This window comes from Coturnix japonica, chromosome 14, assembly GCF_001577835.2.
Source record: "Coturnix japonica isolate 7356 chromosome 14, Coturnix japonica 2.1, whole genome shotgun sequence".
NCBI lineage: Eukaryota > Metazoa > Chordata > Aves > Galliformes > Phasianidae > Coturnix > Coturnix japonica.
In genome coordinates this window covers 6423714-6443805 of record NC_029529.1, presented here as the reverse complement: position 1 = coordinate 6443805, position 20092 = coordinate 6423714, and the positions used below count along the sequence as shown (strand labels likewise).

At 54.6% G+C, this 20092-nt stretch overlaps 4 protein-coding genes across 11 annotated transcripts; 3 read left to right on the top strand and 1 right to left on the bottom strand.

Moving 5' to 3' along the window:
* The first annotated feature begins 69 nt into the window (after positions 1–69).
* On the top strand, positions 70–3451 carry PGP (phosphoglycolate phosphatase). The gene is given in 3 exon segments (XM_015876894.2): positions 70–156; positions 158–779; positions 1148–3451. Coding segments are annotated over 3 exon segments (1020 nt in total). The 5' UTR covers positions 70–84; the 3' UTR covers positions 1474–3451.
* Positions 3452–3574: 123 nt separating this feature from the next.
* On the top strand, positions 3575–8586 carry BRICD5 (BRICHOS domain containing 5). Its single transcript, XM_015876990.2, has 6 exons — positions 3575–4971; positions 5851–5982; positions 6345–6497; positions 6754–6861; positions 7533–7686; positions 8147–8586. The coding sequence occupies exons 1-6, from the start codon at positions 4933–4935 to the stop codon at positions 8239–8241; spliced, it is 681 nt and encodes a 226-aa protein (XP_015732476.1). The 5' UTR covers positions 3575–4932; the 3' UTR covers positions 8242–8586.
* Positions 8410–12624, bottom strand: MLST8 (MTOR associated protein, LST8 homolog). 2 transcript variants are annotated; one of them, XM_015876988.2, is made up of 8 exons: positions 12445–12624; positions 12251–12299; positions 12021–12183; positions 11867–11942; positions 10294–10446; positions 9999–10123; positions 9650–9813; positions 8410–9130 (listed from the first exon to the last, which is right to left on the bottom strand). In XM_015876988.2, exons 1-8 carry the CDS (start codon positions 12571–12573, stop codon positions 9012–9014), a joined length of 978 nt encoding a protein of 325 aa, XP_015732474.1. In that variant the 5' UTR covers positions 12574–12624; the 3' UTR covers positions 8410–9011. The 2 variants fall into 2 exon arrangements, with proteins under 2 accessions (XP_015732474.1, XP_015732473.1); XM_015876987.2 differs by having other exon boundaries at positions 12251–12302; positions 12445–12623.
* On the top strand, positions 12571–18526 carry LOC107320811 (hexosaminidase D-like). Of its 7 annotated transcripts, none has more exons than XM_032447547.1 (15): positions 13014–13031; positions 14780–15103; positions 15269–15365; positions 15473–15698; positions 15784–15893; positions 16177–16264; positions 16460–16624; positions 16700–16883; positions 16986–17057; positions 17169–17373; positions 17451–17533; positions 17616–17694; positions 17787–17888; positions 17998–18087; positions 18189–18526. In XM_032447547.1, exons 3-15 carry the CDS (start codon positions 15271–15273, stop codon positions 18370–18372), a joined length of 1683 nt encoding a protein of 560 aa, XP_032303438.1. In that variant the 5' UTR covers positions 13014–13031; positions 14780–15103; positions 15269–15270; the 3' UTR covers positions 18373–18526. The 7 variants fall into 7 exon arrangements, with proteins under 7 accessions (XP_032303437.1, XP_032303441.1, XP_032303438.1 ...); XM_015877028.2 differs by lacking the exon at positions 13014–13031 and adding an exon at positions 13103–13323; XM_032447546.1 differs by lacking the exons at positions 13014–13031; positions 14780–15103 and adding an exon at positions 12571–12689.
* Positions 18527–20092: the final 1566 nt, after the last annotated feature.

Genomic DNA, 20092 nt, shown 5'->3' with positions numbered 1-20092 from the left:
GCCGTGAGGAGGGTGGCCAATGAGAGCGGAGCAAGCCGGCCGCGCGGCAGGGCGTGGGGAGGTCCGCACGGCCGGTGTCGTCCAATGGGCGCGAGGGCCGGGCGTTGGGCGGCCAATGGTAGCGGCGGGGGGGCGGGCTGCGCTCGGAAGCGCGGCTGAGACTGTCATGGCGGCCACGGGCGGGCGGCGCTGCCGGCGGCTGGAGGGCGATGCGGCGCGGGCCGTGCTGCGCGGCGCCGACACGCTGCTGTTCGACTGTGACGGCGTGCTGTGGCGGGGCGAGGCGGCGCTGAGCGGGGCACCGGCGGCGTTGGGCCGTTTGGCGGCGTCGGGCAAACGTCTGTGCTACGTGACCAACAACAGCAGCCGCACGCGGGTCGCCTACACCGAGAAGCTGCGGCGTCTCGGTTTCCCTCCCGCCGAGCCCCGCCACGTGTTCGGCTCCGCGTTCTGCGCCGCCCGGTACCTGCGCCAGGCGCTGCCCGACGGAGCCGCCGCCTTCGTGCTGGGCAGCCCCGCGCTGTCCGCCGAGCTGGACGCCGCCGGGATCCCGCACCTCGGGCCCGGCCCCGCCGCCCTGCCCGGCCCCGCGCCCGCTGACTGGGCCCAGGCGCCGCTGGAGCCGGCGGTGCGAGCAGTGCTGGTGGGGTTCGACGAGCACTTCAGCTACGCCAAGTTGTGCCAGGCGCTGCGTTACCTGCTGCGGGACCCCGGCTGCCTCCTCGTCGGAACCAACCGCGACAACCGGCTGCCGCTGGAGGGAGGATCCGCCATCCCCGGTACCGGGCGTGGGGGTCGGGGCTGGACGGAGCCGCTTCTGTCCGCCGCTTTGCTTTGGGGCGGCTCCACGCCGTGATTCTTGATCTGACGGGGATTCCTGCCATAAGTTGCACTCGATGATCCGTACGGGTCCCTTCAATCACCGTGTTCTGTGATTTATTTTCCTGGCATGGCAGTTCCTGCTTTATCTCGGTGCAGATTGTCCCCCCCCCCTCCCCATCCTGGCAGGCTTTACACACGGCCTGGCCGGCTTCTAAAAGCCCCATGTGCAAAGCTGGGTTTTTGAAGTACCCTACATATGATTCTGTGCTGTCTCCTGTGGATGCTGAGTCCTCTGCAGCCCTTAATCGCTATTTCTCTCCCCCAGGGACCGGCTGCCTGGTAAAAGCTGTAGAGACAGCGGCAGAGCGTGAGGCTTTCATCGTCGGGAAGCCCAACCGTTATATATTTGACTGCGTGGCCAGCGAGTTTGACATCGACCCCGCACGCACCATCATGGTGGGGGATCGGCTGGACACGGACATCCTGATGGGCAACACCTGTGGCCTCACCACCCTGCTGACACTCACTGGGGTCAGCACGTTGGAGGAAGTGAGAGGGCACCAGGAGAGTGACTGCCCTGCCCGGCAGAGCCTGGTGCCTGATTACTATGTCGATAGCATAGCTGACCTTCTTCCAGCACTCGAGGATTAATAGAGCAGAACGTTGGCAGCCCTGGAAGCCGGGCCCCAATTAATCATCTCGTGGCAGTAACGTACTCATTATGATAGCACCTGAAGTTAGCAGCCCTTAGGTTTTTAACCCTTGTGTCCTCTTGGTCTGATTTTGTTTACATCTCAGTCTTTTAAAATGCACTTTGAAACAAAGAGGGCATTATGGTGTCACCCGAGTCTCTCGTGGGTTTGGAGCTTTTTATTTTTAAATGATAAACAACACATAAAGCCAAACGTTTGTGAAACTCGGTGTCATGTTGTTCTCTAGGCTGAGCTGAGGAAAGCAGAGCCAATAGAGCTGAGGAAGAGAACCCAGCAACTTGCAGCGTGTCCTCCTGACAGATTGGGGCTCAGCCTGATTTATTCAGGGAAATGACTTTTGGAGTGTCTAGGAACTTAGCAGCTGTGCTTGGGAATGCTTGCGGTGGCTGACAGAATTAGCATTTGGCCTTTGGATTGATTGAGTCTTTTTTCTTTCCAGATCGGGTCTCATTCTGCAGTATGATCCACGTTAAGTGTGACTTAGGAACTGACAGCCGGGTCTCCTTTGTGTGGCTGTTACAAATTGCACTTGTAATGCAGATTAGGGTGATTCCACATGCAAAATACAAGTAGTGTTTTCTGTATGCTGTAGTTGTCCGAGTGTTGGGTGTATGTGTAAAGTACATGTACATACAAACATACAAGAACTACCCTAATCCTAACTCTTATGTCAGAGTATATTTAAAATATAAATTTAAGTATAGTATATGATAATATATCTTCTTTCCCAGGAGGGAAGCTAAGAGGAATGTACGTCGCTGATCACAAAGGTTTTAATTCTCATTAGCTTATGCATTTGATAATGCAGAAAGTATGTAACCACATAGGACTGTCCTTCACTCCTGCTGTCCCCAGAAGTAACTAGATTGATCAGATGCCAGGTTCGCTTTTGTTCTTCCCTCAGCATGGAAGCAGCTGCCTGCCTTGGTTTTAGCTGTAGGGTATGAGTCAGGGCTCGGTCTGCACCTGTAGTCAGTCCCCCCACTGCACCTCTCCACCAAGTAAATCTGGAAGAGAACCAGCTGTATATGACAACAGCACGTGCTTCCTTTAAATATCCAAACTTAATATCTTCCTTGTGTGGCAGGTATGGGGGCCTGGCACGAGCTGCTGGGCTGAAGAGTGTTTGCTTGCTCAGGTGATGATTTTATTTTGATCCCTAGGTAGCTTTTGTGTGATGCGTAGCTCAGGCTATGGGATAGATTTTTATTCAGGCTAACTTGAAGGCTACGGTTCCAAGCTTTTGTATCACAGAATCAAGTGGGAAATTATATATGCAAATAACATTATTTTATGTATAGATTCAACTGTTGCTAGTTAAATTTAAGCACTGACCTTCCTTCATTTCCCGTTGTTCGGTTGAATAGCTCTAGTTGTATCCCATTTCCCTCCATTCAGACACTAGAAATAAGTAGATTTACCACCTTGTTGGTGCAGCAATAACTGTGCAGCCCATTATTATCATTCCGTGTTATAAGAGTATTAGCTGGATCTTGTAAAAGACTTCCATAATTCAGAGTTGGGTAAGGAAGCACAAATAACCTCTTCCCTGTTCTTTTCTCTATCTGGAAGGCTTGCAAAAGTCAGGGAAACTTTCACATTACTGGGGTTACACAGAAACGGGCATTGTGGGTTTACTGCAGGTAGGATCCAATGTGTTCTTCTGTTCACTTCCTTCATTCGGTGCTTCTGATTTCAGAATATGTCAAGTAAATGAATACACGCCAGGTGAGGCATTCAGCCTCTTGGAGCAGCACGCTGTCCCTGTTGAGCACTGTTCACTGTACAACCCTTACCTCGATTCACATATGCTGAAATGTATTGGTGAAGGTGTCAATTGTGCTTCAGAACTCTGTATCAACTTCCCAACGGTTTTTAACCCTCTACTTGAGTTCACATTAAACTTGCAAACCTGCTTTCCCTTTGCACTGTCTTGTTTTGTGTGCTGGGAGTTAAGGATATGTTTGTATTGACCATCTCTGCTCCTTATGTAGAGTATTAGTGTATTAGTATTAGACTATTAGTGAATGAAGCCAACTCTGCAGCATACTGCTTCTGTTTGGGTGCCTGGAGCTGTATGGGGCTCTTAGCATTGGCTAAGACACATAAACTTACTCTCTTATGTGGACATAGAAAGTCTGGATATGGGGAACATGCTATTTCTGTGTTGCAATCTCTGGTGTTAAGCTTTGCTGAAGCAGCTGGTAGACTGCAGTTGGAGGTTCCCTTCATGCTTTCTCAATCATCTGTTTGCAGAAGCAGAACTGGTGGTCAGACTGTTTCAGCACTGTTCCTCTTTGCATCAGAGCAGCAGCATGGGACACCGAGTGATGGCTGGCTGGTTGGGACATACTGACCTCGTGTTCGATTGCACCTGAGCAGTCATGTACCCCAGAAGCAGCATGCTAGGGGATTGCTGCTCTTATTAAATAGGCTTTGACTTACAGAAGGAAGCACAGAAAGAGCACTAGTGGGGAACAGTGAATGGCTGTTGCTGCAGTGCTGAGAAGTTCAGGCTTATGGCTTATGGCCCCATCCTGAGCTATGCTTTTGAGTGTCCAAACGCTGTGTCATCCCATTCAGTGCCACATGGAGGAATTCTGTTGGGATTTCCCTTGCCTCCATGGGTTTGGTTATTCCCAACTGGCAGCTCTCAGAATTACCAACCTCTCACAGGAGTTTCTGAACTGCCCAGGAAAACAATGATCAGAGCTGGGAGCTCTTTTCTTGTAGGGTCTTTTCCATCATAGAAATGTGTTTGGATGAGCACTGCTCACATGATGGTGACTTTGCTGCTCAGATCTGTTCCTTGGGATCTGGACAAGTAAAGAACCAAATGTGGAACACAAATGTGTCTGTGCAGCCAAGGCTTGCAGTGCACCAGTCTGCAGGATAAACAGTTGGCTTCAGCCCATGGAGATCTGGCAGCACAAAGTTCATGCTGAAATGTAAAAATAACTGATGACAAGGGCAGGCTGCCACTTTTCTCTATTCATTTTATCTCTTAATGAGACTCACCCAGTCCCACTATCGGGGACTGCCAACAGGGAGGCCCTTGCACAAAGCCTTCAATTATACTCCACCTGTGTGCCTCCAGCTGGCTCACAAGGTAAGCAGGAAGAGCGCTTCTCTACCACTGACAGTATCCCTCTGCACCCCTGGCTGTCCTCCCACCTTCCTCCTCTCTCCTGGCTGCAGCTCTAAGGTTTCACCCTCCTTGCAGGTCTGAGCCGAGGAGCACCTGGCTGGGACTCCTTTGGCCACAAGGAACACGCATTCACGTTTTGCAGGTGTGTGCTTAGGTTTCCTGAGCACGTTCAGAGCTCAAGATCATGCCCAGTCTGTGCAGCAGCAGGAGGCAGAGCTGCAGGAGCAACGTCCTTATCTGAAGTGGAGGATGGAGAGTGGGAACAGCCCCAGCGATGCTGTCTCTGCAGTGAGTATCCCTAAGGATCATACAGGGCTCTTGTTCAGTGCTTGCTCAGTACTGTGTCTGTTCTCAGGGTGCTGTGTCTGCCTGCCCCTGTGCTCATTTGCTCATTTCCCACCTGGGGAAATCTGGTTATTGAGTATCTCCCCGTTACTGTGGGGTTTGAGGCCCAAATGCATTTGGATTGATGAGCTTCCAGCTGTGCACAGCTCTAACTTGATTACGGCTCACTGCTGTCCTAGTGCAACGTATGTGGGAGTTACATAGAGCTGAGAATGATCAGTTGCAGACATGGAGCTGCTGAGCCCATAGATGTGCCTGCAGCAAATCTAACCCTGCAAATTGACTGAATTTCTCCATTCTTTGGAGCATTGAAACTTCTTTTCTTTTTTAAAGCCCAGTTGTGGTTATTGCAAGCACATTCTTTCTGCTTTGTAAAAATGATTTTATGTGCCATTAAGTTAAATGTAATGGTTTAAATATAAAAATTAAAGTGATTTTTATATCAAGCCACGGGAAGTACTAGCATGACCACCAGGCTTTTTTGCTTCACGTTAACAGCCTGCTTTGCATCACTCTGTCTGTGGCCACACGACCTGCTCCAGCCTCCTGCAGTGTTTTTGGGTGCTGCACATCCCTGGCTGCCGAGGTGCTGTTTTGTCAGCATGGCACACTGCACAGCAGGATCCAAAGCGCGTATCAGGGTCTGAAGGCAGCTTAATTGCAGGGCTGTGCTGCGAAACTGCAGTTGTGCTCTCAAGCAGCCCCAGCAGCTTGCACTGTGATTTCTTTCACATGCAGGAATTGTGTTTTATGTTGAAGAAAAACAGTGGCAGAAGCTTTAATTTTTCCTCCTGTTCTTTCCCTGTTTTCCTTGGCTCCCAGGGCAGGAGGCTCGCAGCACGATTCACAAACCCTCCCAGGACATTCTGGATAATCTTGGCCATCGTGTTGCTTTTTGCAGCTGTTGGCATCAGCATTGGGGGGATTCTCGGCTTCTCCCACAGCTCTGCCCAGGTAAGGATCCCACTGGGGGCAGAGAACTTCCTCCTGCCCTCAGCCCACTCTATGTCTGCTGTATGGCTGGCAGCTCCTGCAGCCTGCAGAGCACTGTGAGCAGCGAGCTGAGCAGCTGCTAACACCCTGCAGCATCACTGCCAGGAACCATTGCTTAAATTAGAGGAACTTCCACTCTTCATTTGTAAATTGAGACCCAAGCTGGCAAGCACACAGCTCAAGCATGTTGCTTGCTATTCTGGCTAATGGACTCTGCCAGGCAGTACAGAGCAGTGAAGGGTTCGGGGTGGGGATGCAGGAGGGGAGATGGTGTGTGTGGGTGCTGAGCAGCTGGTGGGACTGCTGCCCTCACTCTGTGCCAGGCAGGAGCACAGCTTGGCCGGATCACACTGCACGGAGAGCAGGACACACCGAGGAACCAAACAGCCATAGTTGATGTGTCCAGGAGCACTGTCACCTACTACATCACCTCACGGAGTAACCACAGTGCCGTTGTGCTGTACGACAGCCAGCATGTGAGTGTGCCACGCTGCATCCTGCTGCTGGGGTCTGGGTGTGAAGCAGAAAAGCACAACCTGCTGCTGTTCCATCTGCATCCCCAGCACTGTGCAGAGCTGCAGGATCACACTGGAGATAAGCAGCCACAGTCTGATCGGGATGCACAGCAGTTGATGCTTTGTTAGAGGGGAAATAAGGTTCCTGGGCTGCTGTGGGTGCGGGCACTGCCTGCACGGGCACTGCCTGCTGTAATAAGGCCCATCTGTCTCACAGGGCTATGTGTGCTACAGACCTGCAGAGCAGCGTGCCTGCTACCTGCGCACAATGGATCATGAGGACCGTGAAACCACACAGGTGATGCTGAGTGCAACCGAACAGAGGGTGAGCAATGGGCAACATGGGGGTGCTCAGGCTTGCACAGAGCCCTGGCATGCTGACTGCCTTCCCTGCTAAGGACAATGCCTTCTGGGCAATGCTTTGGTTCCCACAGGGCTCTGAGGAAGGATGCAGACAGCTCTCAGTGTTGCTGAGAGTCCATCTGTGAGAAAGAGCAGAGCTGCGGGTTGGGGAAGGGGGCTATGTCCCACAGACATGAATAGCAGAGCTTTCACAGAACCCAGTCCCACTGTATTTTGTTACCTGCTCAAAATTCTGGGGAAAAGGAAACAAAAGGGTTTTGTTAGCAGTGTGCAGGGAAGAAAGTTGGAGTCAATCACGTATACAGACCCTCTGAGCAAACTGCTAATGGATGCACAGAGGGGGCAGCTTCTGTTTCAAGCAGCCAGATGCCTGTTTTGTGCCCCTGCCAGCTGCTCCCTTTCCTCAGGCCATGGCTGCCCCAACCCAGCCAGGACAGAGGGACATAAAAACTGCCGGCTCTGGGTTCTAAAAGGGATGGATGGGGAAGGAAGCAGCTGCCAGGCACTGGGGCTCCTTAATGAGTGCTTTCACTTAATGTGAGGCACTTTCGGGGTGAGTCGGAAGTGGGAGCAGGGCTGAGGCTGAAGGAGCAAAGTGTCTTGGAAGAAATAACAGGGCTTTTTTTTTTCCAGGGTGACACATTGCTACTCCAGAATAACCAGACCAAGTACTACAGGGAGTTCCTGGGCATTGTGGCAGGGGAACAAGTGGACCCCAAGGGCCTGGGTGAGGCCATCCAAACCCTCTGTGAGCAGATGTCCATCTTCTGGGTTCGGAGAGCAGATGGTAAGCTGCATCTCTCTTTGCAGAAGAAGAAAGCATGTTTGGTTAAGGACCTCTAATAGGAACAGGGCTGTGCTGCACAAAAGTTAATGCAAATCCTAGAACAGGCTGCCAAGGTGGGGACAGGGACAGGTGACCTCTGCTTCAAAATCAGGCTATTGTTCAGCTGTCACTGAACTGCTGGCTCACACCCATAACCTGCAGTGAGCTGCAGTGCTGCTTGGAGGCTCTGTGCCCCTTCCCTGAGCAGCACAGCTCCGGCTCTCTGCGATGCTGTTGGCTTAACACCTGTCACCTTCATTTTCCCTAGAGGCAGCCTGCAGCTCTCACCATGGCCTTACTCCAGCTTTAATGAGAAAGGTCATTCCCTGAGGCATTCCACGAGTTTGGCTCTCTAGAGACTCATAGCTGCAGGGCTGTAAAAGCATTTCTCTCACCATTTCTGTCCTTGCTCATTTGGCAGGTCCAGGGAAGCAGCGGTTGATCTACCTTTGCATTGACATATGTTTTCCAAGCAATATTTGTGTGTCTATCTGCTTCTATTACCTTCCTGAGTAAGTCCCGCAGCCACAGATGCCCTCTCACTGCTCTACATACTTGAATCGTATTCCTGAAAAGCCTCTGATTTCAGCAAGGAAGGTAACATCTACAACACTGCCTAAATGCTTCCTGCTGATCTCATGCTGCAGTTCAGGAGAATTTAGGTAACAGAACTCTGCTCAGTGCTGTTGGTACAGACACTTTATTTGCAGCCTCGCTCCAGGGCTGCATCTTGTACGTAGGCAGTAGATCTAGACAGAGGAACCACGCGGAGTAGCTCTTGTTTTGTGGCCTCATGCCTTGTTTTGACACTGGGTTGTTGTACTTGCTGGGGGTGGTGGTTTTTTAAGAGAGCAGATCTCCAAGAATGTCTGTGGAATACATATTTGAATAAAGGGATTGCAAAACAAGAAAGCAGCTGCCTTTCCTCTCTCTGTTCAGCCCATTCCATCATTTAGAAAGGCTGATTTAGAAAGAACATCACAAGGCTGTCAACAGCAGAAGCCACAGGGATGTCTCCAGCAGCTGCTCTGCACCCAGCTCCCCTCGGTGGCATTGTGCCTCCCATTCCCTTTTGTCCCAGCAGCCTCCCTGCGAGGCCAAACACATTTCAGCTGCCTGGAGCTGAAGCCTGGTGTTGCTCCAGGCAGCTGCAGCCATTTCTGCCAAAGTGTGTCCTCTCCATCAGGGGAAAGGGATGGCTACAAACATCTCAGGCTCCAGAGAGGATGCTGGCCATTTTCAGATAGGAGAAAACAAGCAGAGGTCCTGCTGTTCCAATGCGACCATTATCCCAACACGCTGTCATTGAAAGCAAGGCAGACAACTGCTTTTTGGTGCCCGCTGTATTCCCTCTTGATCTCTCCAGTCTCCACACACCACAGTCTGGCCAGGTTATCTGAAGAGGCTGGAACAGAATGAGAGAAGAGGAGGGAGAGATACTGTGTTACATTTCAAGCTTCTCTTTTGTTTTTTAAGTAGAAAAAAAGTTGTCTTCTTGCTTCAGTCAACAGTTAAGTGCTGATATGAGAAGCAAGGGAGCTGTGCAGAGGAAGGAACCTGGCATTTCTGTACTGGGATCTTCAGTAGTTCAGAGACAAGTTACTGTGGAAATTATAACATGTTTTGAAAGGACAACTGGGCTGCAAGCATTGCAAGCAGCATTTCTACCAGGTGAAACAAACTGCACAAGTGGATCATCTCTCCAGTTTTAACAGAGCATCTGCTGCCTCTTATTATAGCACAGGCTGAAAGCTGAAGGGATTTCATGCAGTGCAGTGGGCGTGAGGCTGGGTGCTCTAACAGAGTTTTCTTCCCTTACATACATGGGTTTAGCAATGTTCCACCAAGATAACATGCTAGGTCCTGTGTCAGCACCCAGCACTGCCCCACCAGCCTGCAGACAGGCAGGCAAACAGGGTCTCACCTGTGACAATGTACTGCGAGTCTCCAGAGAAGGCACAGTCCCACATCCAGCCACGAGAGGTTTCCCCTGGGTTATTGCTCTTAATGCTCAGCTCTGTCATCAGAGAGAAGTTTGAAGTCCTCCAGATCTTACATGTCTGATCTGCAGAACAGGTAGCCAAGAGCCTGCAAGGATAACACACGCATAGGTAATCTTATTAGTTATGCTGTACATGTAAAGGCCTCATTAATGCAGGCCTGGCACAATAATGAACTGAAGCCCTGCGTATTTAGTAATCAGATTTCTTTACCCCATATCATCTGCCTTACAAGATTCAAGCTGAACTGATCTGGTGGAGGAGCACACTCACGTGGAGTCAGGGCTGAACTTGCATTGCAGGGCATAACGGTTGTGTGCTGGGATCTTGGTCTTGGGGATCAGCTGGGTTACCTCCTCTCCAATGCCACCCGTCAGGTTCCACACGTAGCAGTTTCCCTGCAAGGAGATGGGACGTCTATGACTGGCTCTGTGGACCTCAGCCAAAAGCAGCCTAGACTCTGTGTCCCATCATAGCACAGCAAAACTCTATAGTGCATAGAAACTGGCTGCTTTTGCCCCACAAGGACAACCCAGCACTGCAAATCCCATCTCATGCCCAAGCTCACCGAGCTGTTGACAGCTGCCATGTAGCTGGCATCAGGGTCAATGTGCACAGAGTTCACGGAGACTTCAGGCTCTGGAATCAGCTGCTCATTGTGGTCTGTTTTCAGGTCCCAGATGTGAATGGCCCCGCTCTGGTCACCCACAATTAGCTCAGCCTGCAAGAAAATAGTGACAGGTACCTGAAGAACACAAGCCTAAGTGGGTTTTTCTCTGTCTCTCCTGCTCCAGGAGGGTAAGGACAGGAGCCAGCTGAAGGGCAGCAGCTCTGGCTCCAATCCCTGCTGCTCAAAGCAGCAGACAATGCTGGCAGCACTCCATTAAAACCACGGCTTTTTATCGACAGACTTACACTGTCCATAATTTTAGCAGAATCCCTAGAGGAGATCAGGTCATCAGATGCAGCTAATCCTGTACCTGTGACCCACGGCTTGCTTCAGGAGAAGACAATCATCCCTTGATATATTTAGCTGACTGTGTAGTGCAGAGGCATCTCCTGGACACCTCCTAGCCCACTCTTAGCAGCATCTGCAAATACAATTCTAACACAGCCGTGGCTTTACCCAGGCCATGAGAAATCCCTCTCTGAGAATAAGCAGCTTCACCCTGTCCATACTGTGGATCTATCTGATTAAATACTGCCACCTCTGGGCTAACTAACTGTCCTGCTCACAAGCCATTGCTTCTACAGTAACACAAAGTGATTATCTCACACACATGATTTATGCACAGTATTTGTTTTAATGCAACACATTCTGAGTCTCATGGTGCAGCAGCAGCAACATTTGGCTGAAGTCAGTTCCAAATGACCAATCTCACATTTAGTCCAGAACTCAGTATTTGTAATACTGAGTTTTTACAGAAATCAAAAGCAAAGAAACATTTCTATTATTCATATTTTTTAAAAGATTTGCTTTGAGAAAAAACCAACCTTATGCTGCTTTGTCTGCAGCTCCCACCCTGCAGCACCATGGATAAAGAATGGATCAGATGCGTTATTAACACTGCAATGATACGCATCGATTTCACCACCATGCCCACTAATGCATCCCCATCATCCCCATTAGCTCCATTTCTTTAACCCAAGTGACCTCTCTGACAGCTTTTGAACTGAGTGGTGGATCTCCAGCAAACCCTGAAGACACCACAGACCTTACTGGGGCTGTTGGCCTCTGCTTTTTTCTACTGGTAGCACTGCTTGTGTCCAACAGCCAGCAGGTAACTAGCACAAAGATGCTCAGCAAAAACCTGATGGTTCCAGCATGGATGCTGATGCTTGCTGCAGGTGCAGTATGAGCAAGACAGAAGCCAGAGACATCTGCTGGCTGCCAGCCCTGCTTGAGGATGTTTGTTCCCTGACAAGAAGCAGCAAAGGCAGGGGCAGGGCCACACTCTGCCTGCACCAAGCCTGGTCATGCAGCAGCTGCTCTGCAAGGGAATACATGGACGTGCAGCTGCAAAGCCACCAAGAGCCGAGGGGTCCATGCAACCAAGACCATGGGCTGAGCAATGCTCCAGACTGCCAAGCATTTGAGGGAGCATCACCTTTTCCAGGAAGGCCAGTGACAATCAGTGTACCTGGTTGGGGTGCAGGCAGACACAGTTAATGGGAGCATTGACTTGGAAGATCCGCTGGCACTGCAGGTTACGAGACCTGCAACAAAAAAGAGACCGAATGAGCCCACACGAGCCTGCGGAGGAATGTTCTCCCTGCAGCAGACCCCGCGCTCACCTGAGGTCCCATATCCGTGCCATGCAGTCCTCCCCACCCGTATACATCCAGCGCCCATCCTCGTGGAAGCCCACGGACGTGATGTTCTTGCTCACACCATCGTAATTGATGACGGGGTTGGGGTTGTTGGAGTTGAGGTCGTACATACGGATGTGTTGATACCCTATGGCAGCGAATGGAGCTCAGAAATACCAGGGGCACCCAGCGACCCCAAACACCCCGGGGCTCACCTGCGGCTGCGATCATGCTGCGGTCAGGAGTGATCTCCAGGGCGTTCACCTGCTGCCAGCAGTGCTAAGGGCTGTATGACACCGAGACCACACCGAGACCCCACCACCTACACCGGGCCCCCCCCTTAAGCTGGGACCCCCCCCCCCCGTTACACCGGGGCCTCCCCCCTCACGCCGGTCCCGGTGCAGGATACGGAGTCCTGGTGCTGCACGGTGCGGGTGCAGATGCCGCTGTGCGCCTGCCAGAATCGCACCGTGTGGTCGTACCCGGCCGTGGCCAAGATAACGGGGTCGCTGCCCACCGTGCCCTGAGCCGCGTTCATGGCGGCGGCACCGCGGAGCCGGTACGGGCTCTGCGCAAGCGGGTCGGTGATGTCAAAGGAGCATGCGCAGAGAGCAGCGGCGGTGAGGCGGGACTGCGGGGCGCTGTCAGCGCTGAGTGAGTCACATCCCGACATCGCCGCCAGGGGGCGCTGTGATGGGAACGGCCGCACCGAGCGGAGCGGGGCAGGGGGCTGGGGATTGATGGGGGTGTGGGGTGCGGGTACCGGGACACGGGGTGCGGGCACACGGGGCACAAATAGGGCACAAATAGGGCACAAATAGGGCACAAATAGGGCACACACGTCCCAGGGCCGGCAGGGCACTGAGCCAGCTCGCAGCAGAGTCCCGCCGTGCCGGTGCAGCGCTGCTGTCGGGCCCTTTAAGAGCGGCGGTGGCGGCCGTGGGGCAGTGCTCGTACCCGCGCCCGGGGGGTGCCCGCCCGGTACCGCACCTGCCGGTAAGGGGCGCTCCGGGGGCTGGGGCTGTCCTTTAGTACCGGGGCCGCCATGCGGTACCGCACCGGGAGGCGCAGCCGTTCCCTGGGGCGGCCGGTGCGTCCCTGTCCCGGGGGAGCGGGACCGACCGGGCGCGGCGGTACCGGGGCTGAATCGCGGGGATGCTCCGGGAGCGGGGGTGTGGGCTGGGCTCCACGCGGCCGCCCCCGCACGCACCGCCGCGCTGCGGCAGCGTGGGCTCCGCATGGCAACGGCGGCGGGACGGCCGGGCATTGCGCTGAGCGGCTCCGGGAGGTAAGAGGGGAACGGGGCCGGGCGCTGCGGGGGAGCGGGACACGGCCCCGAGATGCGCTCAGCCATGGGAGGGAGCCGCTGCTGCCATCGGTGCTGCAGCCCGGCACCGGCAGGGTCTGATCCGGGCAACCTGCGCTCTATTCGAGTTAGATAACGGATATTAAAAACGCCCGGTCTTGGCGAGCTGACAGCGTCTGTCCAAATATTTATCCCCGCTCTGATCAGGCGCTGTGTTGCCATGGCAGTGCAATTAGCGCTCTGTCTATGAACGGCCTTCCTGCGGCCAGGGGGTGCTGAGCTCCCCATACCGCTCTCAGAGCCCCATACCCTCCCGCACCCGCACAGCTCCTCCCACGAGGGCTGACACATCCATCGCCGGGCGGGATGGAAATGCTGCAGGGATGGGATGGCACAGAGCAAGGGCCGCCGTTGTCCCCTGCAGGCACCAGGAGCATCACAAAGCGCATCCACGCCGCACACGAGGCGCATCACACGAGCACAGGGCGCAACCCGCGGCCATGGCCGTGGATGCTCAGCACACACCCGCACGTTGCTGCCCTGCTCTGCCCTGTGCCAGGGCCCCGTGCTGCCCTACGGGACACGCTGGGTCCGGGTGCAGCGCTGCCCTGCGCTGTGCTGTGCAGGAGGTGTCGGCAGGGATTAGGGTTGCATCTAGAATAGGGCTAATTCAGAGCCCGCGGCGCTGGGCGGCTCGCAGCAGCTCTCCCCTGGTGCCACCGCTCTGGCAACACAAACAAAACCCTCGCAGTCAGCTGAGCAGCTCTGCAACAGCAGCAACCGAGATCTTTTGATGTTTTTAGTTTTTTTCAGTTTCCAAATCCAGTCGGTGCTGAATTTAACCCTAGAAGAGGCTGCTTGCATCTGCCCTGCTGCTGGAAGGGGGGTGGTCTGGTGGTTATGTGCCCACCCACACTGCAGGAATGGGTGCATGGGGTGTGCTCTGCTTCCCCTGCAGTGCTTCCCCAAGGAAGTGCTTTGGAGCTGCAGGTGTATGTGGGTCCCAGAGTGGTTCCTGCAGTGCCACCTGTATGGGAACTGCTGTGGCTCTGTGTCAGAGCTGGCAGCATCCTCCAGAGTGAGAAGGTGGCACCATGGGGTCCAAGCACTGTGCCATGGGGCCAAGCACTGCGCCATCCCTTGCTGTGAACACAGAGGGGGATGGGGAAGGGGAACCTGCTGTTTCCTGCATTGCAAAGGCTGCCTGTGCTTTGGGCTCATTTTCATGGGGTTTAGTGGATCACTATCTCAGGAGTTCTTCCAAGTGGTCTGGGGAGAGGGCATGGAAAGACATGAAATGCATTTTTATGGATCTTAATGGTGACAGCTCTTTGGGAGGAACTCTTCCCCATACCTCTTGTGTGCTGTATGTCCCACGGGAGATCGAACATTGGTTTAATCTGACCTATCTCTCCCACTCTGTTGTGCATCCCTGCAGACCCTGGGCAGCACAGAGCAGTTGTGCTGTCAGCTCTCTGCCTTCCGTGGGGAAAGCACTGCTCCTCCCGCCGGGCTCAAACCTGGGGCTGTTGTGCTCCTGCCTCGCTCAGAGGCTGAGCACAGGTCTTGGAGGTGCCATGCCCACCCCGTGATGCCACCTGGCACAGCTGTCCTGTGACGCAGCCCTGATCCCACCACTCTCAGAGGTGACACAGGAGCACACGGTAACAGGACCTGCCTCACAGCTGCCGCCTTGTTTGTGTTGGTGGAGCACAAGGAGGCTGTGCTCACAGGCACAGACGAAGGCACTGAGGCACACAAGGTAGGTGGGACATGGGATGGCTCCAAGCGTGGCACTGATGAGGACCAGGGTGACTGGATGGTACCTCCATGTCCCTCTTCTCTATGTGCCCTGTGCTTGGGGTCTCTTTGTGGCTGCCCGGCCTAGGTGCTGTGGCATGGGCAAACCTCTCATGTGTGCCCACAGCAATGGCCTTCCAGCGGAGTCACAAGCTGAACCTGCTGCGTATTGCTGTGCTGCTTGTCGTGGCCTTGGCTGGCATCAAGTTCCTCTTCCGTGACAGGTGAGGTGGGAGCAGGGGTGGGAAACAAAATGGCGTCCTGGTCCTGTGGGGACTTGGTGCTGGGGGTATAGCTCTGTGCCTCCCCAGCTCCGCTCTGCCCCATGCAGCTTAACTCTGCAGCTGCACAAGCACATCAGCAAGGACAGCACGTTCTGGGGGGATGTGGCAGACTCTGGCCTCCAAAACCAGGCTGTGGAAATCCACCCTGCAAAGATCATGGCCCCAAGGCAGGGACCTAAACAACAGTTCCCCAAGGACCTCAGTGCCACTGAGATGAGGCTCGTTCACCTGGACCTGAAGGGAGCTGCTCCCAGGGTCTCCTACCTGGAGCAGGTGAGGGTGCCTGGGGGCTGGGCAGTCCTGGGGTCAGACTGACCAGGCTGTGCCTGCTTGCTGAGCTCACCTTGCCATCCCACAGCTGTTCCCACTCCTGTCCCGGCTGGGAGCCAATGGGATCCTCATTGAGTATGAGGATATGTTCCCCTTCAAAGGGGAGCTGGAGGTCCTCAAGTCCCCTTATGCTTACAGGTGAGTGGGACTGGTGCTATGCTGGTGGGGGGATGGCAGCACCGCTGGTGCCAGCACTGGGTGTGACTTGCCTGGGCTGTGCCCAAGATTATCATGCTGGAGCTGAATTCAGGCCAATTTCCTGCTGCATGGTGTCAATATTTGGATCCTTAGTTCAAGCATGGGAAATCCAGGAGATATGGGGTGGAGCATGGCAGCTGGGGCAGGGCAGGGAGGTGCAGGAGGAGGAGGGAATGTTCTCATACACTCTTGCCTCCACTGAGGCTGTCCCTGCCCTCCCCAGTGAGGAGGACATTGAGTGGATCCAGCAGCTGGCAGAGCTCCACAAGCTGGAGGTGGTTCCCTTGGTGCAGACCTTCGGTCATGTGGAGGTAGGGGCCACAGGATTTCTTGAGGGGGGCTGAGGGTGGGATGGGGACCTCGAGTGGTAGAGGCACTCTTAGGGTTGGGCAGCCACAGCACACAGTGGAATGGGTCTGTGTCCTTAGTCCCCGGCACCTGTCCTGGGGATGGAGCCTTGGTTCTGGTCCCTCCTCCCCCCCATGGTGGTTTTCCTCCCCTCACAGTTCATCCTCAAACACGCCAAGTACCAGCACCTGCGGGAGGTGGAACGCTTCCCCAACAGCTTCAACCCCCATGTCCCAGACACCCTGGCATTGGTCAAGGTCATCCTATCACAGGTGATGGAGAAGCACAGGCGCTCCTCGTGGATCCACATTGGTGCAGATGAGGTGGGCATGGAGTTCTATGGGACCCAGATACTGCCTTATGCCAGGCATGCTGAGCATCCCCAGCCCCAAATGCAGGTGTTCCACCTTGGGGAGGGGAAGGACTCCAGGAATTGGATGAGCCACAACAAAGGTGATACAGGAACCATATACCTGAACCACATCAAGGAGGTGCTGGACTTCATCTCCACACACTACCAGGGACTGCGGGTGCTCATGTGGGACGACATGCTGAGGAAGATCAGTGTGGGAGCCCTGCAGGGTGAGGGGCTGGGGATGGGGACATGGCACTGTCTGGGCATCGTGGTGGGAGCATGAGAAGCTCCAGATGCCCAGTGTTCACATCACCTTTCCTGCCCTACAGAGTCTGGAATAGCAAAGCATGTCTCACCTGTGGTGTGGTTCTATGCACCTGACTTTGACACAGAGCAGATTGGTAAGGTGCCATGCCAGGACCCCAGGGCTGCTCAACAAGAAGGGACAGTCCTGGGGCTTGCAGTGCAGTCACTGTGATCTGTGCCTACCACCCTGCTCCCTGCTGCTGCAGGGCAATTCATCACCAAGTACATGGAGAGCGGCTTCGAGACCGTGTGGTTTGCCAGCGCCTTCAAGGGCACCACGGGTCCAACACAGAGCTGGCCCCCCCTCAGCTCCCACCTAAAGAACCAGCTCAGCTGGCTGCGGGTGCGTGACACCATGCCACGCTTCGCCCCGCTGCGCTTCCAGGGCATTGTCCTCACTGGATGGCAGAGGTGAGGGCCACAATACATGCATGCCATTCCCTACGTGACCCCATGTGAGGCCCTGGCACTGCGTTCCCATCCTGCAGGTATGACCACTACTCAGTGCTGTGCGAACTGCTGCCTGTCGGCATTCCCTCCCTGGCCATATGCCTCCAGACCCTGGTGAATGGTGAGCTCCCTCTTCCCCCCTCTTTCCACACTGCAGCATCCTTGGGGGCTTCACCCCTCTGTTTTGGCATGGCCCTCCCCAGGGGGATTCATGGAAGAGACACGGAGGAAGGTGCTGGAGGTGTTGGGCTTCCAGAGCATGCAGCTGGAGCAGAGCATGTGGTACGTGACCAGGCAGGAAGGGTACACAGTGGGGTCAGATACTGGGTTCACCACCCAGCCTGAGCTTTCCCTTCTTTGTGTTTTCCCTGCAGTGAGGGAAGGGGAACGTTCCCTGGGGCAGAAATCTATCACATGGTGGAGCAGGTGAACAGACACCTGAAGGAGAGCATCACCAAAATGCTGGAGGAGGAAAGGTAACACAGGGGAGGGCTCTGGCTATGAATGCCCCTGAAGCAGAGTGGGCCCGTGTGGTCTGGGGTGGTCCCATGCTCCCTGCATTCCCGTCTCCTTGTGCCTCTCCAGTGCCATCAAGGGCTGGTTCAGCCCCTACCACCGCAAGCACCAGTTTGGCAACCCTCGCAACTTGGAGAGCTTTGGCAGCAAGGTGCTCAAGTATGTGTGGGGGCTTGGAGCACCCCCAACCCTGCGTGGGGCTGGAAGGGGGTCTCAGTTTGTTTCTGGGGTGCGTTCCCACTCTGCTCTCCCCACCCCAGGCTCCATGAGGACTGGGAGAGCTTTGTCCGGGACCTGCGTGCCCGCCTGGAGAGCATCTACTTCCCTGACACAGTGGAGGAGTGGATGGAGGAGAATGTCAACCCCTATCTGGACCCTCTGCGGGACCTGGTCCGGGACTACCGTGCCATCATCCGTCTCAGTGCCCAGCCCAAGGCACCTTAGGGGCTGTGTCTCCCCAGGGACTGGGCAGCAGGGTCCACGGGTATGGTCTGTTTGTTGGCCTGCACTCTTCTTCTGTTCAAGGCATGGTTGTGGTTTGATTTGTATTGCAGAGAGCCCTTGCGTGCCCCACTTCTCAATAAAGTATTTTCGTAGATGCTGCTGAGTGCTGGGGGATGGGGAGTGGGGGGGAACTGCAACTGTGCCCCCTCCCTGCAGGCATAGAGGAAATGGGGCTTGGAAGATGGGATTGATTGTCCCTGCCCCATCTTGGGGGACCCCTGCTCCTCAGGGAGGTCTCAGCTACTTGGGGCTGGAGCCGGAGCTGGTGAGTTTGGTTGCAGCATCTTCCATTGCAGGCAGGGAGGGTGCAGAGGGCAGAGAGGGGGCAGCCACTGCCCCACAGTGCCACCGGGCTCCTGGGAGTGGCCATCCTCTCCTTTCAGTTCATCACCCAACGCAGTGAGAGTGATGCCAGGAGCAGAGGCAACAAGGTGAGAGCTGCTTGGGGCTTTTCCAGTGTGCCTCGGTATGACGGTGGCCTGGCAGCGGCCCCCAGCGTCTGCTCCCCATCTCCGTGGCTGCTTTTAGCAGCAGCAGCCGCCACTGACTCCCTGATGGCTGGGAGGGAGGAGAGCAGCACTCTCTTCCTGCGCTGAGCTCTTCCCAAATCCTTTCATCTCTCCCTTCCTCCCTCTCAGCCAGTGCCTGGAGCCTCCTGTGCTGGCAGTGCTCACTGCGATGTGCCACATTACTGCTGCATCTAGGGGCTGTGTATGTGTGTGTGTGTGGGGAGGGTTCTGTGTGCCACCAAACTCACAGCTCCCTGAGTGCAGGGTGCTGATTGCAGCTCTGTGTGTACAGGGCAGGGATGCAGATGGTTCACTGCATGGATTTCTATTCTGCAAGGACCAAACAGGCTTGAAAAGAGCCTGGAGGGAGCTGCAGGGATATAAAGTTATCTGAGGCTGCTGCCATTGCTGCAGTGTATCTCAGAGGGGCAGGAGGGGTACACAGCTTTGCTGCCCAGATTCTAGCACAGCTGCAGGTGTCCTGGTGTCCTGGAGTCTATGGATAGGAGAGCTTCACTGCAGAGGGTTGTGGGTACAAAGAGGCCTTTGTGGAGAAGCCACAGTTATGTCCTTGCATGATGGCAGCCCCCAGCCCAGGAGCACAACAGCTCAGGTCCCCACACAGCCGTGCAGTGCCAGCCTGTGGGATTAGAGAACAGATTAGGCGGCGTTTTGTGCTGGAAACCCAAATGTCCTGGATTGGAAAGTGGGGGGTGGGGAATAGAGAAGCACCCTGGTGGGGGGTCACCCAGAGCTGGGGGGACTGCAGGAAGAGCCACGGGCTGCAAAGGGTGTCCTTAGGCTGTAGCCAGGGTGGGCAGGGGCACTGCAGTGGCAGGGGAGATACGTTTTTATTGGGGTGTTGCTTTGCTCTCCACATCCTTCCCTCTGCTCTATGTACTTCTCCACGTCCTGCACCTCTCCTCTCCTGCAGTTACCTGTCCCATGTGTTGCTCTCTGGGATGCCCCACAGCTGCTCACCCTGTGCAGCCACCCACTGTCCTGCTGTGACTCGTCAGTGGGGTACCAGCCTTTTGGGGTCTGCAGGTTGGTTACTCCTTCTGTCAGTGTGTTTCCAGAGAATGTTTATAAATAAAGTGATAGGTGCTTTATATATATAAACATAAATATTTATATGTGTATAAATAAGT

What these genes read in the sequence shown, in the direction of transcription:
- BRICD5 (XM_015876990.2), top strand. Translation starts at nt 4,933, where the DNA reads ATGGAGAGTGGGAACAGCCCCAGCGATGCTGTCTCTGCA. An exon ending in TCTCCCACAGCTCTGCCCAG is followed by an intron (nt 5,983 to 6,344) that starts GTAAGGATCCCA and finishes ACTCTGTGCCAG; the next exon opens with GCAGGAGCACAGCTTGGCCG. An exon ending in CTGGGTTCGGAGAGCAGATG is followed by an intron (nt 7,687 to 8,146) that starts GTAAGCTGCATC and finishes CTCATTTGGCAG; the next exon opens with GTCCAGGGAAGCAGCGGTTG.
- MLST8 (XM_015876987.2), bottom strand. Translation starts at nt 12,573, where the DNA reads ATGAACGCGGCTCAGGGCACGGTGGGCAGCGACCCCGTTATCTTGGCC. An exon ending in TCTGCCTGCACCCCAACCAG is followed by an intron (nt 10,447 to 11,866) that starts GTACACTGATTG and finishes ATTTTCTTGCAG; the next exon opens with GCTGAGCTAATTGTGGGTGA. An exon ending in TGGCAGCTGTCAACAGCTCG is followed by an intron (nt 10,124 to 10,293) that starts GTGAGCTTGGGC and finishes ATCTCCTTGCAG; the next exon opens with GGAAACTGCTACGTGTGGAA.
- LOC107320811 (XM_032447546.1), top strand. Translation starts at nt 12,572, where the DNA reads ATGGCGGCGGCACCGCGGAGCCGGTACGGGCTCTGCGCAAGCGGGTCG. An exon ending in AGACCTTCGGTCATGTGGAG is followed by an intron (nt 16,265 to 16,459) that starts GTAGGGGCCACA and finishes CTCCCCTCACAG; the next exon opens with TTCATCCTCAAACACGCCAA. An exon ending in CTTTGACACAGAGCAGATTG is followed by an intron (nt 17,058 to 17,168) that starts GTAAGGTGCCAT and finishes CTGCTGCTGCAG; the next exon opens with GGCAATTCATCACCAAGTAC.